An 18,713-nucleotide genomic window follows, 5' to 3' on the forward strand; every position below is an offset into this window, starting at 1 on the left:
CTTCTGAGGTTCCATAATGAAAATTTAGCAGAAAGATGATTCCTGATAGCCAGAGGCTACTTTCTTCAAGGCCAATCTTCCTTCACCTCCTCAGATTGCTGCAGCCAGTCTCCAACTTATGCATTCACTATAGAATTTCCTGGACGCGAACCCATCTCTACAGATGAAGAAGTGACTCACAGCCTGTCAGGTACTAGATGCACTGCACAGAATAGCAATAAAGTAGTGACAACAAAATCACTAAATCATCTCTTAGCCTCATTTAGATATTAGTTTATTTACTATTCTTCACTGTCAAATTGTCCATTTAGGGAAAAAAAGACAATTATTATTATTTTCTTTTTTCGAGTGTGGAGTCCACTTATAACTGAACACAGTACTTAATCTTAAGAAAAAAAATACCCTTAAATTATAAACCTTCTAAAAAACAGGTAAAAGACACTTTACACTTAAGCCATTCTGACCTATATGGGTTTCCAAGCATAAATATTTTAGGAATGATCATGTAGCTTAAAGCAATCGATCATTTTATATAAATATAGAATCAAAAAAGAAAAAAATCCTGTTTGGCTTTGTAAGTCATATTCTGTGAAACTTCTGAGAATTTACCTCTAAAAATCAAGGAATTTGGATAAATTAAATTAATATTTAGTATAATCAGCATATAAAAACAAATGAAAACTAATGAATTAATACTTTTATTCTTCTTTTCAACAAAAAAGTGGCAAATTAAACTCTCTAGACCTAACTATATTATTTTATCTGCTTTAGTAATGTCTATTAAATAATTTTATGGATGCTAAAATATATTATTAAATGTTTATATTGATACTTTTAAATATTAAAATGACTACTACTTCTAATAATAACTATGTTTATGGTTACAATTTTTTAAACACCAACTGCAAATGTTTATGCTCTTCTAGACACTATGGTGACACGTTTATATATATTAGTCCATGTTTTTGTCTTCAATTTATTTATAAGGAAACTGAAGCTTAGGAAAATTAAGCAATGTACTGGTAAATCTTTGAGCTGAGATTTGAACCCAGGCCTACCTGACTCCTAAGCCAGTACCTTTACTCTCCTCTCCCGCCTCTAAAAAACACTTGACTATTCCTTTCTAATAAGAGAGTTGAGTGTTGTGCAATTCCTTATATTCTTCTTATGAACTAAAAATCACCCAGACCAAAGCACAAATCTGATGGCAGGACAAGCCAGTTGGCTTCTCTGACTCAAGGCTACAGAGAGAATGTGAACTCTTGTCTACTTTTTCCCCCAAAGTCTGACGCACTGTGGAGCCAGTGGATATGTGAATGGGAAGAACTGTCTACACATCCAACTGCATATGTAAGTCATGCTTCAAGGAAGGATGCCTTGTAGAGTTCCTTTCCCTGAGAAGCCTCATTTCTCAGTGAATAAAAAGAACAATCCCTTTTCCCAAAAGGAGATATGACTGAGAGAGAACACAAGGTTGAGAATTTTATTTTCAGTTTTTTCTCATTTTAGTGCCTGAGATATTTCCCCAATAAATCACACATACAGTTCAAATAGGAATTGAATACTCAGTCACAAAAATGAATGAAATAATGCCATGTGCAACAACATGGATGGACCTAAAGATTATCATACTAAATGAAGTCAGAGAAAGACAAATATCATACCCTATCACTTATACATGGAATCTTAAAAAATGATAAAAATGAACTTATTTACAAAACAGAAATAGACTCACAGACATAGAAAACAAACTTATGGTTACCAAAGGGGAAATGGGGGAGGACGGATAAATTAGGAGTTTGGGATAAACATATATACACTATGTATAAAATATATATATATATAAAATAGATTAAGTATATTTATAATAGATTAACTGAATCACTTTGCTGTATACCTGAAACATTGTAAATCAATTAAAATTTATTATACTTTGATTTAAAAAAAAGCACTAAAGACAACTAAGTGAAAGAGAAGATACAGGAGAAGGAGTTAAGATAAGAAAAGAGCAAACAAGAACTTCCTCAGGAAGATACCAAGAAATTTCAGGGCCTCTGGCTATTAGGGACAAAGGAGAAAGGTCCTGGCATAAGAAACAAAGATAGCTCAAGGTATTAGAGTTAGGAATAAACACTGGAGTGAGTGAAAATATTAAGTATTGTATTTTCTGTATTATTTGGCTTATTAAAATGAAACGACAAATTGCTTCTATTTATCAAAAGATCTAAATCAATGCAATCTATATAAAAAAGAATGAATTATAATCACAATAATTATAAGACTCACATGTGCTAGGCATTTTATATGTTATTTCATTTAATCTAAAAAGCAGACTTAAAACATAGGCTGGATTATAATGCTCATTTTATATTTGGAAAAGCTGAACCTCACAAGAGGTTATGTAACTTGTTCAAGGACACACTGTTAGCAAATGACAAAACTGGAATCTGAAGCCAGGCAGTTGGATTCCGCAGACTGAATACTTACTGTCCACATTCAATAGTCATAACAAGTAATGTTATTTTCTATTCTACTCTTCCAAAAAGGGTCTGAACAATTATAGACAATTTTAAGCACAGTCATAGCAATATGTTGGCTGTGTTCTTAATAAGGAAAATAACTAATAACTCTCAGGAATACAATTCTACATCAATATCAAGTTAGTTAACCAATAGATGTTAGAGGCCTCTGTGCCCAGTAGTATATAGTCACAATATAATCTCATAGAAAGTATGAATGAATTCAATTCCAAGTTGGAAAAACCTAAGAGTCAGGTTTTTCTGAGGACAGGAGTGGCCTCCTGCTGACCTTAAATCCAGGAAGGAAAACTGGTAAGAGTAATATAAATATAACAAATTTTTTCAACAATGGAAATACATGTTTCCTCAATGCTGCATCAAGGACTAATAGAAAACATAAGGCTTACCTGTGAAAACATGGATGTACTTTAAAAACATCATGCTAAGTGAAACAACCAGTCACAGAAGGGCAAATACTGCATGATTCCACTTACATGAGGCATCTAAAATAGTCAGATTCATAGAAGCAGAGAGTAGAATGGTGGTTGCCAGGGGCTGGAGGGAGGAGGGATGGGGAGTTGCTTTTCAATGGGTATAAAGTTTCAGTCATGCAAGATGAATAAGTTCTAGAGATCTGCTAGACAGCACTGTGCGTGTAGTTAACAACACTGTATTGTATTCCTAAAATTTTGTCCAGAGGGTAGATCTCATGTTAAGTGCTCTCACCACAATTAAAAAAAAATGGCTTTTACAAATCTAGTATAACTTTGATATGACAAAAATATCACAAAGAAAGAAAGAAAGAAAGAAAGAAAACAAAGGGAGCATAGAGCTTGAGTAATTGCTAAGCAGACATCCATAAACCAAACTATATGTGTCATTATTCCCAGAAGTAACATTGAGTGCAATTTGGGATGCAAGAAGCACAAGCAATTACACACCCTTCCATATTATTTAGTGGTGGTGTCCTTGAGGAACTCATACAACTGACAGCTGTCCCAGTTATCTACACATATAGGACTTCTTCTGTTGTTTTTTAATCAGAATACTGCCATGTGAGACATAAGAAAAATTCTAAACTCTTTAGGTTCCTTTATTTCAAAAACAAATAAAATACTTACATTATTAACAGAAGAGCATACTGGTTTCGGTCCGTAAAATCTTTGGGAAAGGACAACTGTAAAGGAAGTTCTTTTAAAGAAAGAGCAAAATATTAAAGATGGAGAGTCATTTATATGTAAAACTATAAGGTGCAGAGAAAGTTTTTTTTTTTGAATAACATAGCATGCACAAAACTTTACCATAGTCATCAATATGAAGCGTTTTAATTTCTGACTTTACTCTCTTCTTCTTCAGGATAGCTTCCTTCAGCATAGAATTGCTTTCCAATATAAAATATTCTGTAAGTCAAAAAGGATAGTGTAAATAATCTCTATGTGTTGATTAAGAAACAGTGTAACACAAATAATTATCCATCATTACCATTTGACAGGCACTGTGCTAGTCACCGATTACTCTCTCATAAATTCTCTTCTGGATTATTACAAGTTTTCTAACTGAGCTTCTTTATTCCAGTGAAATTGTCTCCAGTTGCCCCTTATACTTGGAATTAGCATTTACGTTTTCAAAATGTAAATCTGATCATGTTAATGTTATGCTTAAGAATATATTTTAAATAATACAAAATTATGTAGCACCCAATGATTTAAAATTCAAAATGCCTGAATTCTAATACAAAGTTACCAAGCATGCAAAAAATCAGGAAAATATCACCCATGATGAGTACAAATTTTATTCAATAGAAAGAACCCAGAAATGACACAGATGCATATAATAGATAATGACATTAAAACAGAGATTATAATTACATTCCATGTGTTAATTTTAAAAAAGCCTGAGGATATTAAGGAGAAAGATGAAAGACATTTTAAAAACAAACAAGTTAAAATTCTAAAAATAAGAACTGAAAAATTTGATATACATGAAAACTATAAAATCTAAGATGAAAAAATACTGGATAGGATTAACAACATATTAGATACTGCAGAAGAAAAGATTAATGAATTCAACAATATAGCAATAGAAAACATTAAAATGTTTTTTTTTATAAAAACCAAAAAAAAAAAAGAGAGAGAGAAAACTGGCAAAACATGAAGGGAGAGAAACATCAGTAACTTGCTGGAATTTTGACTGCTATATTAAAAATATAGATTTATTGGGGATTTTTATATACTAAAAATAGTGAACTTTCTAATCCATAAATATGTATGCATGTATATATCCATTTGAGTCTTTAATTCCTTCCAGAAATGTTTGCTTTCATTTTAGCAGACTGACACATTTCTATTAGATGTATATAGTATACTATAGTATATAGTACATAGTTTCAGATGTTACTTTAAGTAGTTATTTTTAACTATTTTTAAATTTTGCCTTGCCTTATAGTATATAAAATAGTTGATTTTTGTATATTAACCTATAATTGTAATAGCCCTGATAAATTCACTCATTATTTCTAATAGTATTATGAGTGTGTGTGGATTCCATTTTTTTTGTTTGTTTATTTGGTTCTGTTTTATTTATATCTTCTGCAAATAAAGGCAATTTTTTTTACCTATATTTCTTTTTCTTGCCTCATTTCACTAAGTCCTCTAATACAATGTTGCAAAGCGGTGGTGAGAGCAGACATTTTTACTTTTTCCCAGTTTTGGGGGAAATGCATTGTCTTCAACATTAAGTATGATGTCAGTTGTAGTATTTTTGTACATACCATTCATCAAGTTAAATAATTTTTTTTTCTTCTGGCCCAGTTATTATTACTACTTTATTATTATTGTTGTTTTTCATTTTTAATCAAATATTTTTTATAAAGCCTTTGAGTTGTTGACAGTATAACATAGTAAGTTGCATTGATTAATTATTGAATATCATAGCAATCATGGATTCCTCAGGTAAACCCCACATAGTCATACTATATTACCCTTTTATAAATTGCTGGATTTTTCTTGCTACTATTTAGTTAAGGAATTTTGCATCAATATTCATGTGAAAAATTGATTTTTTTTGTCCTTGTTATGTCTATGTTGAATTTGGAATCTGGTTGATGCTGGCCTTATATTTTCTGAGAGTATATGTGAACTTGGTATTAATATATTAAATGTTGAACAGAACGCACCAGTGAAGCTACTGGAACTGGAATTTACTTTGTGGGAAGAGTATTAACTGTGATTTAAAACTTTTAGTAGATAATGTGATATTTATATATTGTATATCTTCCTGTTTGAATGTTTAGCAATTTTTCTTTTAAGAAATTTACCCATTTTATCTAAGATGTCAAATTTACTGCCCTAAAATTACTTATAATATTCCATTACTGGCATTACAATGTTTGTAGAACCTGTTATTAACAGCATCTATTTCATTAATGAAAATGACAGTGTACTTTTTCTTTTAAGGCTCTATCTAGAACTTTATCAATTTTATTTATGTTTTCTAAGAAAATAATTTTGGTTTTTAATATGCTTTTCTCTACTGCCAGTTCATTTTCTATATCATTTATTTCTATTCTTATCTTTATAATTTCCTTCCTTCAACTTACTTTGGATTAATTTGCTCTTTTTTTCTAGTTTCTTAAGGTGGAATCTTAGATGATTGATTTTAAAGATTTCCTTTTTTATAAAGTAAGAATTTAGAGACATAAACGTATTTCTAATCACAATGTTAGGTATCCCTAAATTTAGATTAGTTGTGTTTTCATTTTCATTTGGCTCAAAATATTTTCCAATTATTTTCCTAAATTCTTCTTTGATCTTTGTGTTATTTAAAGATGCATGTCTGATGGCAACACCTTCTTGTTTCTTTTTTCTTGATTCTTTATTTTGGATTTACTTTTGAAGGATATTTTCTAAGTTTGTTATTCTATGTTGATAGTTTTGTATTGTTTTGCTTCCCATCAGTATTCTAAAGATTTTTCTCCATTGCTTTTTTCTGATGAGAAGCCTGCAGTCACTCTTGGCTCTCTTACTATGTATGTAATGTGTGGAAGTAAATGTCTTTTTATTTTTGTATCCTGCTTGAGGGTTGTTGAGCAACTTTATATTTTTCATCAGATTTGGATTTGGCCATTATTTCATCAAATATTTTTTTCATTTCAACTTTAATTTAAAATATTATAGATATGGATCTTGACCTAAACTATCTTAGGCTCTGTTCATTTCTTTCATTAGTTTTCTCTGCATCTGGAAGTGTCTATAGATAATGTTTCAAGTTCACTAATATTTCTTCTGCAGTGTCTAATTTGCTTTTAGTATTTTTCAGAGAAGTTTTAATTTCACATATTTTAAGTTCTTAAAATATATTCTATTTATCACTACATTCATTTTTTTCTTGATATATTTTAGCATATTTATAATAGCCAATTTATTGTATTTGTCAGTGGATTCCATAATTTCCATCATATCTGAATCTGTCTCAATTCACTGGCTTTCTTTTCCTAGTTATGAGTCATATTTTCTAGCTTCTATATGTAGCCAGTAATGTTTTATTGGATTCTAACCACTGTGATGTTTACATTGTTGAGTTCTGGACATCATTCTGTCCTTTTATTAATTGTTGGACTGTGTTATAGCAGATGTTTAAGCTATTTGCAGGTCAGGTTTTTTTTTTTTTTTTTTTTTTTTTTTTTTGCGGTACGCGTGCCTCTCACTGTTGTGGCCTCTCCCGCTGCGGAGCACAGGCTCCGGACGCACAGGCTCAGCGGCCATGGCTCACGGGCCCAGCTGCTCCACGGCATGTGGGATATTCCCGAACAGGGGCACGAACCCGCATCCCCTGCATCAGCAGGCGAACTCTCAACCACTGCGCCACCAGCGAAGCCCCAGCTTAATTATTTGAAAGCTTTAAAAAATATTTTATTTAGTGTGAGTTTGAATGACCTTTATGACTTGTTAAGCTCTAATACTAAGGCATGACTCTTCTGGGATCTCTCCTAAACATTCCAGTGTTCTGACTGTTTGGAACTTTAATATATTCCAGCACTGTGTGAGCTCTGGCTTTTCCCAGGCTCAGACTATCTTCCTATGTATGTTCAGCTAGTATTTTCAGCAACAGATGCAAGATGATCCCTTGTAACCCTATGCAGATTCCTGGTGTCCTCTCTCTCTGTCTCTTCTTGTGCTCCAGTGTTGTCCACCTTCCCAACATTCCAGAATCTTCAACCCTTCTGAACGCCAATTTCTGTCTCAAATGTGACTCTGAGATACCCTTATACACTTATTTAACTGTTCCTCTTTAACCTAGAATTCAAAAAATAATTCTAGCCAGAGAGCCAGGACAATTACAACGTTCACCTGACTTTTTCCCCTTCTTTCAGGGATCAGAGGCCTATCGTGACTCTTGTCCCATGCTTGAAAAGTGTTGTTTCATGTATTTTATCCAGTTATTTTTGAAAAAAAAATTCTTCTATTTTCTGTTTCACTTTTCTTTTCTTTCTTTTTGCCAAGAGGCCATGTCTGCTTTCAGGTACTCCATGGCCAGAATAAGAATATTATTTTAATTGTCAATGGTTTATTATTGACACTTTATTGTTAATTACAAACTCCTTAGGATGACACATAAGGCTTTTATGATCTGGCTCCAGCCTGCCCTATAGCCTATACCTTTGATTTATCTTAAATGTTTTGTTCCAGCCATATTGAACAACTTTTATCTTGCAAGTGTAAATAGTTTCATTCCTCATGATTGTGTATTCACATTCTTTCTTCCAGAAATGCTTTCCACTGACTTCCTCTTTTTTTGAACTGTGTCCACTTCTACCAGAAAAATTATCATATTCTATTATAACCATTAAATTTTCTGATTCTTGCTTTGGACTGTGAATCTGTGTGATTTCAGGCACACCAAACCACCTCTCTTATAAATAAGTGTCGTCCTCTATAATACAAATTTGGGAAATTAGATGTTCTCACAGATTTCTTCTATCTCCCTGATACAAGAAATTTCAGATTATTTAAATAATAGCATATTTTCAAAGAATCTATACCAAATATTCAATTATAAAATTTAAAATGTGAATAATTCAACTTTATACACTTTCATTAAGGATTCAGCATTTATAATGTAAGACTTGTCATAAAAATGCACTTAATGAACTTAATTGTGGATAAAAGCATTCTTTTTGTATTTAGGAACCAATATCACCTGATATTTGTTAATGACATAGGCAGCAATTTTTAGAGACTAAAGCCCATTAAACTTTTACCTTTATACCTTACTAGAGAGCATCTTGTTGGATAAATATTTTTATAAGTGGACAATAGTTTATTGTATTACAGTGACTAGCTAACTAACTAAATGAATGAATAAATACAGCTAGAGGCAGCAATATGAGAGTAATATACTAATAATTTCTCATGGCTTCTCTTTATTATCAAAAATGAATGGGAAAAAATAAATTACATGAGATAAGAGATAGTAGAAATTTTTTACTTCTAAATCAAAGGTATTCATTTGCTCATGGTAAAAAAAAAAAAATCAACCCATGGTCACAGAGAAATAAAATTATATTTAAGGAAAAAAAATACAGAAGAAAATACACCATTTTCAAAAGCACACAGAGTTTTTTTCATGATAAATTCAGAAAATACGTTTCAATCATAGTTTTTTGTGAAACATTATGAAGACAAGGTAGTATTAAGACATGATTTTAATTGTGCGATTGAGAAGGAAAAGAGGATTAAAATGAGAAAATTAGGAAGAAGGAAGAAAGGGAGAGATGAGAAAATGTTAGAGAGGAAGTATAAGGAGAGATGAGAAGGAGATGCAATGGAGAGAAAGGAAGAAAGGGAAGAGAGGAAAAATGAATTAAAGCAAAAGAAATCATATACACATAAGGAAAAAGAGAAAAATGAAAATATAAAAAGAGGAAAAGGAAAGATAGCAATGAGACAAAAGACTTTGAACTACTAAGCAAAATTTTACATATATATATCATTTCCTAGTCACTGAACATTTATTTTTATTTAATTTTATTTATTTTTTTATACAGCAGGTTCTTATTAGTCATATATTTTATACACATCAGTCCCAATTTCCCAATTCATCACACCACCACCCTGAACCCCGGCTGCTTTACCCCCTTGGTGTCCATACGTTTTTTTTCTACTTCTGTGTCTCAATTTCTGCTCTGCAAACCGGTTCATCTGTATAAATTTCTAGGTTCCACATATATGCGTTAATATACGATATTTGTTTTTCTCTTTCTGACTTACTTCACTCTGTATGAAAGTCTCTAGATGCATCCACGTCTCTACAAATGACCCAATTTTGTTCCTTTTTATGGCGCAGTAATATTCCATTGTATATATGTACCAAATCTTCTTTATCCATTCAACTGTCGATGTACATTTAGGTGGCTTCCATGACCTGGCTATTGTAAATAGGGCTGCAATGAACATTGGGGTGCATGTGTCTTTTTGAATTATGGTTTCCTCTGGGTATATGCCCAGTAGTGGGATTGCTGGGTCATATGGTAATTCTATTTTTAGTTGTTTAAGGAACCTCCATACTGTTCTCCATAGTGGCTGTATCAATTTACATTCCCACCAAGATTGCAAGAGGGTTCCCTTTTCTCCACACCCCCTCCAGCATTTGTTGTTTGTAGATTTTCTGATGATGCCCATTCTAACTGGTGTGAGGTGATACCTCATTGTACTTTTGATTTGCATTTCTCTAACAATGATGATGTTGAGCAGCTTTTCATGTGTCTGTTGGCCAGCTGTATGTCTTCTTTGGAGAAATGTCTATTTAGGTCTTCTGCCCTTTTTGGGTTGGGTTGACTGTTTCTTTAATACTGAGCTGCATGAGCTGTTTATATATTTTGGAGATTAATCCTTTATTCATTGATTCATTTGCAAATATTTTTTCCCATACTGAGGGTTGTCTTTTCATCTTGTTTATGGTTTCCTTTGCTATGCAAAAGCTTTTAAGTTTCATTAGGTCCCATTTATTTATTTTTGTTTTTATTTCCATTACTCTAGGAGATGGATCAAAAAAGATCTTGCTGCGATTTATGTCAGAGTGTTCTTCCTATGTTTTCCTTTTAGAGTTTTACAGTGTCCGGTCTTATATTTAGGTCTCTAATACATTTTGAGTTTACTTTTGTGTATGGTGTTAGGGAGTGTTCTATTTTATTCTTTTACATGTAGCTGTCCAGTTTTCCCAGTGCCACTTGCTGAAGAAACTGTCTCTTCTCCATTGTATATCGTTGCCTCCTTTGTCATAGATTAGTTGACCATAGGTGCGTGGGTTTATCTCTGGGCCTTCTTTCCTGTTCCATTGATCTATATTTCTGTTTTTGTGCCAGTACCATATTGTCTTGATTATTGTAGCTTTGTAGTACAGTCTGAAGTCAGGGAGTCTGATTCCTACAGCTCCGTTTTTTTCCCTCAAGACTGCTTTGGCTATTCGGGGTCTTTTGTGTCTCCATACAAATTTTAAGATTTTCTGTTCTAGTTCTGTAAAAAATGCCATCGGTAATTTGATAGGGATTGCATTGAACCTGTAGATTGCTTTAGGTAGTATAGTCATTTCCACAGTATTGATTCTCCCAATCCAAGAACATGGTATATCTATCCATCTGTTGGTATCATCTTTAATTTCTTTCATCAGTGTCTTAGTTTTCTGATTACAGGTCTTTTGTCTCCCTAGGTAGGTTTATTCCTAGGTATTTTATTCTTTTTGTTGCAGTGGTAAATGGGAGTGTTTCCTTAATTTCTCTTTCAGATTTTTCATCATTAGTGTATAGGAATGCAAGAGATTTCCGTGCATTAATTTTGTATCCTGCTACTTTACCAAATTCATTGATTAGCTCTAGCAGTTTTCTGGTGGCATCTTTAGGATTCTCCATGTATAGTATCATGTCATCTGCAAACACTGACAATTTTACTGCTTCTTTTCCAATTTGTATTCCTTTTATTTCTTTTTCTTCTCTGACTGCCGTGGGTAGGACTTCCAAAACTATGTTGAATAATGGTGGTGAGATTGGACATCCTTGTCTTGTTCCTGATCTTAGAGGAAATGCTTTCAGTTTTTCACCATTGAGAATGATGTTTGCTGTGGGTTTGTCATATATGGCCTTTATTATGTTGAGGTAAGTTCCCTCTATGCCCACTTTCTGGAGAGTTTTTATCATAAATGGGTGTTGAATTTTGTCAAAAGCCTTTTCTGCATCTATTGAGATGGTCATATGGTTTTTATTCTTCAATTTGTTAATATGGTGTATCACACTGATTGATTTGCATATATTGAAGAATCCTTGCATCCCTTGGATACATCCCACTTGAACATGGTGTATGATCCTTTTAATGTGTTGTTGAATTCTGTTTGCTAGTATATTGTTGAGGATTTTTGCATCTATATTCATCAGTGATATTGGTCTGTAATTTTTGTAGTATCTTTGTCTGGTTTTGGTATCAGGGTGATGGTGGCCTCACAGAATGAGATTGTGAGTGTTCCATCCTCTGCAATTTTTTGGAAAAGTTTGAGAAGAGTGGGTGTTAGCTCTTCTCTAAATGTTTGATAGAATTCAACTGTGAAGCCATCTGGTCCTGGACTTTTGTGTGTGGGAAGATTTTTAATCACAGTTTCAATTTCATTACTTGTGATTTGTCTGTTCATATTTTCTATTTCCTCCTGGATCAGTCTTGGAAGGGTATACCTTTCTAAGAATTCATCCATTTCTTCCCGGTTGTCCATTTTATTGGCATAGAGTTGCTTGTAGTAGTCCCCTAGGATCCTTTGTATTTCTGTGGTGTCTGTTGTAACTTCTCCTTTTTCATTTCTAATTTTATTGATTTAAGTCCTCTCCCTCTTTTTCTTGATGAGTCTGGCTAATGGTTTATCAATTTAGATTTTTTTCTCAAAGAACCAGCTTTTAGTTTTATTGATCTTTGCTACTGTTTTCTTTGTTTCTTTTTCATTCATTTCTGCTCTGTTCTTTATGATTTCTTTCCTTCTGCTAACTTTGGGTTTTGTTTTTTCTTCTTTCTCTAGTTCCTTTAGGTGTAACGTTAGATTGTTTAATTGAGATTTTTCTTGTTCCTTGAGGTAGGCTTGTATAGCTATAAACTTCCGCCTTAGAACTGCTTTTGCTGCATTCCATAGGTTTTGGATCATCGTGTTTTCACTGTCATTTGTCTCTAGTTATTTTTGGATTTCCTCTTTGATTTCTTCAGTGATCTCTTGGTTAGTTAGTAACGTATTGTTTAGCCTCCATGTGTTTTTTTTTATGTTTTTTTCCCTGTAATTGGTTTCTAACCTGATAGCATTGTGGTCAGAAAAGATGCTTGATATGATTTCAATTTTCTTAAATTTATTTAGGCTTGATTTGTGGCCCAAGATATGATCTATCCTGGAGAATGTTCCGTGCACACTTGAGAGAAAGTAAAATCTGCTGTTTTTGGATGGAATGTCCTAGAAATATCAATTAAATCTATCTGGTCTATTGTGTCATTTAAAGCTTGTGTTTCCTTATTAATTTTCTGTTTGGATGATCTGTCCATTGGTGTAAGTGAGGTGTTAAAATCCCCCACTATTATTGTGTTACTGTCGATTTCCTCTTTTAGAGCTGTTAGCCGTTGCCTTATGTATTGAGGTGCTCCTATGTTGGGTGTGTATATATATATATATATATATATATATATTTCTGTTTTTTTTTTTTTTTTTTTGCTGTGGTACGCAGGCCGCTCACTGTTGTGGCCTCTCCCATTGTGGAGCACAGTCTCCGGATGCACAGGCTCAGTGGCCATGGCTCATGGGCCCAGCCTCTCCGCGGCATGTGGGATCTTCCCAGATCGGGGCACGAACCTGTGGTCTTGCATCTGCAGGCGGACTCTCAACCACTGCACCACCAGGGAAGCCCGGGTGCATATATATTTATAATTGTTATATCTTCTTCTTGGATTGATCCCTTGATCATTATGTAGTGTCCTTCTTTGTCTCTTTTAACATTCTTTATTTTAAAGTCTATTTTATCTGATATGAGTATTGCTACTCCAGCTTTCTTTTGATTTCAATTTGCATGGAATATCTTTTTCCATCCCCTCAGTTTCAGTCTGTATGTGTCCCTAGGTCTGAAGTGGGTCTCTTGTAGACAGCATATATATGGGTCTTGTTTCTGTATCCATTCAGCAAGCCTGTGTCTTTTGGTTGGAGCATTTAATCCGTTCAGGTTTAAGGTAATTATCGATATGTATGTTCCTATGACCATTTTCTTAATTGTTTTGGGTTTGTTTTTGTAGGTCCTTTTCTTCTCTTGTGTTTCCACTTAGAGAAGTTCCTTTAGCATTTGTTGTAGAGTTGGTTCGGTGGTGCTGAATTCTCTTAGCTTTTGCTTGTCTGTAAAGCTTTTGATTTCTCCATCGAATCTGGATGAGGTCCTTGCTCTGTAGAGTAATCTTGGTTGTAGTTTCTTTCCTTTCCTCACTTTAAGTATATCATGCCACTCCCTTCTGGCTTGTAGAGTTTCTGCTGAGAAATCAGCTGTTAACCTTATCAGAGTTCTCTTGTATTTTATTTGTCATTTTCCCTTGCTGCTTTCAATAATTTTTCTTTGTCTTTAAGTTTTGCCAATTTGATTACAGTGTGTCTCAGTGTGTTTCTCCTTGGATTTGTCCTGTATGGGACTCTCTGCACTTCCTGGACTTGGGTGGCTATTTCCTCTTCCATTTTAGGGAAGTTTTGGACTATAATCTCTTCAAATATTTTCTCGGGTCCTTTCTCTCTTCTCCTCTGGGACCCCTATAACGTGAATGTTGTTGTGTTCAATGTTGTCCCAGAGGTCTCTTAGGCTGTCTTCATTTCTTTTCATTCTTTTCTCTTTATTCTGTTCCATGGCAGTGAATTCCACCATTCTGTCTTCCAGGTTACTTATGTGTTTTTCTGCCTCAGTTATTCTTCTATTGATTCCTTTTAGTGTAGTTTTCATTTCAGTTATTGTATTGTTCATCTCTGTTTTTTTGTTCTTTAATTTTTCTAGGTGTTTGTTAAACATTTCTTGCATCTTCTAGATCTTTGCCTCCATTCTTTTTCCAAGGTCCTGGATCATCTTCACTATCATTATTCTGAATTTTTTTTCTGGAAGATTGCCTATCTCCATTTCATTTAGTTGTTTTTCTGGGGTTTTATCTTGTTCCTTCGTCTGGTACATAGCCCTCTGACTTTCCATCTTGCCTATCTTTCTGTGAATGTGGTTTTTGTTACACAGGCTGCAGGACTGTAATTCTTCTTGATTCTGCTATCTGCCCTCTGGTGGATGAGGCTATCTATGAGGCTTGTGCAAGTTTCCTCATGGCAGAGACTGGTGGTGGGTAGAGCTGGCTGTTGCTCTGGTGGGCAGAGCTCAGTAAAACTTTAATCCACTTGTCTGCTGATGGGTGGGGCTGGGTTCCCTCCCTGTTGGTTGGTTGGCCTGAGGTGACCCAACACTGGAGCCTAGCTGGGCTGTTTGGTGGAGCTAATGGTGGACTCCCGGAGGGCTCACTCCAAGGAGTACTTCCCAGAACTTCTGCTGCCAGTGTCCTTGTCCTCATGGCGAGCCACAGCCATCCCCCGCCTCTGCAGGAGACCCTCCAACACTAGCAGGTAGGTGTGCTTCAGTCTCCTATGGGGTCACTGCTCCTTCCTCTGGGTACTGATGCACACACTACTTTGTGTGTGCCCTCCAAGAGTGGAGTCTCGGTTTCCCCCAGTCTTGTCGAAGTCCTGCAATCAAATCCTGCTAGCCTTCAAAGTCTGATTCTCTAGGAATTCCTCCTCTCGTTGCCGGACCTCCAGGTTGGGAAGCCTGACGTGGGGCTCAGAACCTTCACTACAGTACATGGACTTCTGTGGTGTAAGTGTTCTCCAGTTTGTGAGTCACCCACCCAGCAGTTATGGGATTTGATTTTATTGTGATTGCGCCCCTCCTACCATCTCACTGAGGCTTCTCCTTTGTCTTTGCATGTGGGGTATCTTTTTTCATGAGTTCCAGTGTCTTCCTGTCAATGATTGTTCAGCAGTTAGTTGTGATTCTGGCGTTTTCGAAAGAGGGAGTGAGAGCATGTCCTTCTACTCCGCCATCTTGAACCAATCTCGTCACTGAACATTTTAATGAAGGGTTTCTTTTTCATTATAAAGGTAATATATGTTCATTGTAGAACATTAGGAAAATACTTAAGAAAAAAGAACAAAAAATCATCTGAAAGGCTGCCAGGCAAATACAAGACTTTTACTGTTTTCAAATATTGTCTTCTGGAATTTTAATATGCATTTTCAAATAATTTTGTTTAAGTGGCATAAATATTTGAACTCCTTAAACACTTAGAACTATAGCTTAAACAGTTTTGAAGAATTGACTTTTAAAAATGTATTTTTATTTTTAATCCTAGTGGGGAACTAGTGGCAACTCTATTAGAACAATTTGATGAAATTTTAATAAAGGAGTATTTACAAATATAGGACAAAGGGCAGGGAGGTCATAAGGGGTAGTACCATAACCCAGGGCTTATGACAAAGGCTAGGCCAGCAGGTCAAGAGGAGAGAGCAGTTACTTGGAGTTGGTTGCATGAAAGATCCACAGTGACCTTCACCCAAGAGTCAGAGCAACTTGGGTGACTCCACAGGGATAGCACTGGAGAAATAGACTCCAAAGTCACTTTTCTGCCTCTCTTCAGTCACCTATAGGATTCACTTTAGCTGGATCCAATTGGCAGCCAAATGGCAGCTGAACTTAAGTCATCAGTACAAACTCCTGCTGGGGTAGAGGCCATGGGAGAGAAAAACAGTTAAGAGGGGCTCTGAAAAGACAAATGGAAGATATTCAGGGCACAAATCAGTATTCCATTAAAGTTTATTTACAAATCACCCCTTTTATTATTTTTATTATGTTTTTTCACTAGCATCAGTAGCATGGTTATAATTTCCTCTCTTTTTTGATTACTTTATTTCAGATGTCAACAGAAAAATAGCTAAAAAGAAAAAGTATTGGTCTCTTCCTCATGGTGTCTTAAAACACGAATGTGTAAGGTACTAGCTGAAGCAGTAGCATTCAATCCATCACATTATAATTAAATATCTCTTCAGTATAAACTATTAAAAGGAAAAACATAGGGTAAATAGATATAAAAGATTTAAGGCTTATGGTTATTTTTTTCCAAAAGATTTGCTGTAATTTATATTTCTACCAGCAATTTATGAGAGCCTCATTATATCCTCATTAGCAATGTAAATTTTTTGATGTTATTAATTTGTTAGGAAAAATTACTTGGCAGTGTGTTACTTTGCATTTCTTTGATAACTGGTGGTTTAAAGGTTTTCCATGTTTGTTAAATATTTTCATTTTTCAATATACTTTTCATGCTTTATTCTGCTTCGTGTAGCCCCAAAATGAGTTATGACTGATTCATTAGTTTAATGAATATTAAACTGAAGATCCATTAACCCGAAGATCCATTAACCCAAAGATTTACTTGCAATCAAATGTAAATTTTATCTCAATAAATAACTGTCTTTTGAAAATAAAATTAAGCACCTGATCACTGTTCACAGTCTCTTTTTGTTTTTCTTGATCCTGAGACTATCAGAATTCACTTATAAATGAGAAAATCAGAAAGGTTTCCCTCAGAGGAAAGTGTGTCATGATTTGAAATGAAAGTTATTAGAAAACAACATTGCCTTTTAACAGTAGAATAAAATTAATTAAAGTCAGGTTGGGGATTTAAAAAAATATATCATTTTGGCAGAATATGCAATGTAACACAAATAGTTGCTGTTTATTGAGTGTCTATGTTGCAAATGTATCTCATCCTCACAGAAATTTCATTTGCTATTTTTTTTACAAGGAAATTGATTCTATGAGATTATATCCACAAAAGGTATGAGGTGGACTCACTTTATACACTAATTTTTCTATCTGTGAAATTCAACCTTCTTTCTATTTTATCAAATAAACTGTATTTGTTATCATTATTGTTGCCGTTAGTGTTAATATTCAACAGATTTAATTTGCTTACCATAACCGCTTTAGGATTTACATTAAGTAGAAACTAAAAGATGTGCTACCTGATTTCCAACCACACAGAACTCCATTAACTATTTAGAAGTTTTGTCTTTCTCTAGAATAGGCAGGAAGTCTCCATATGGTGGTATTTGAAGAGTCTAAAAGGTCTTTCTGTGTCCTCTAAAAATGATATTTGTCATTCAACATTTTACTTTTATGCCTGTCTCTCCTTTAAGTCAAAGCATTTAAGTAAGACTACTACTTAAACCTAAGTATGTGATGAGACAGACAAAAACACAGTAGAATGAGCTACCATTGTATGGTAGTGATAATAAACCCTATTCTGGGGTCAGACGATCTTATTTGATTCTTGGCGCTGCCACCTGTTATATTAGAGTGACTCTAGCCAAGTTTGTTAACCTTTTTGTGGCTCAGTTCCCTCATCTTTAAAAAAGGATAACAAAATTAACAACATCAGGGGGTGTTCTGAGGAGTAAATGTGTTAAAAAATATAAGCCTCATTTACTAGATTATGGTAAATCATTAGAGCATGAGAGTGTTGATTAAATAAAGTTTTGTTGATTAAATAAAGTTTTTAAATGAAAGAAGGAAAAGAAGGATAGATGAAAAGAAGGAAACAGGGAGGCAGGAAGCAACCTGGGTATTCATTTTTAAGATCAGCTCAGCCATGTTTGTATTTATACACTCTAGTATTAAAGTTCTTAAACACGTTGACCACATCTTACTAGCAATGAACACCCAGCCTCTGTCATATTGCCTGATAAAGTAAGTCCTCGCTCAACAGATGATGGACAATTGAATAATTTTTCCCAAAAGTAAATGTGTTGCTCTGGAGGAATAATTTATATGAGGCTCAAGAAAGAATGAACCAGAATATAAGGGGCCAGTAGGCTGAAATATATCTAAATAGTCTCATCAATCACTCCTCATTCAATTAAGATACAGTAGATAGCCTATTTCAGGCATATAAGAACCAACTCCAATTGTAACATGGCTCAAACCATTTGCTTTAATGTTTCTCTTACACACACAAGGTCAAGTTGATGGTGCCTATGCTACTTTCCTCAGGCTGGGGCCTCCTTTGAAGAAGGCTCTATAGAGTACAACAGTCAGAATAAATAATATAATACTAAGGACCA

General features: G+C 34.3%; 1 protein-coding gene across 5 annotated transcripts in view; it reads right to left on the reverse strand.

The window, feature by feature from the left end:
* DPP10 (dipeptidyl peptidase like 10) overlaps positions 1–18,713 on the reverse strand; it is a gene marked incomplete at both ends in the record, with an annotated part of 1,304,794 nt that overhangs the window by 40,492 nt on the left and 1,245,589 nt on the right. For all 5 annotated transcript variants that reach the window (XM_082841087.1, XM_082841086.1, XM_082841085.1 and 2 more), the window contains 2 exons: positions 3,641–3,710; positions 3,821–3,919. In XM_082841087.1, the coding sequence (XP_082697213.1) occupies positions 3,641–3,710; positions 3,821–3,919 (169 nt within the window). The remainder of the gene's footprint in view (positions 1–3,640; positions 3,711–3,820; positions 3,920–18,713) is intronic.

The sequence above is a fragment of the Leucopleurus acutus genome (assembly GCF_964270905.1).
Source record: "Leucopleurus acutus genome assembly, chromosome: 6".
Classification (NCBI taxonomy): Eukaryota; Metazoa; Chordata; class Mammalia; order Artiodactyla; family Delphinidae; genus Leucopleurus; species Leucopleurus acutus.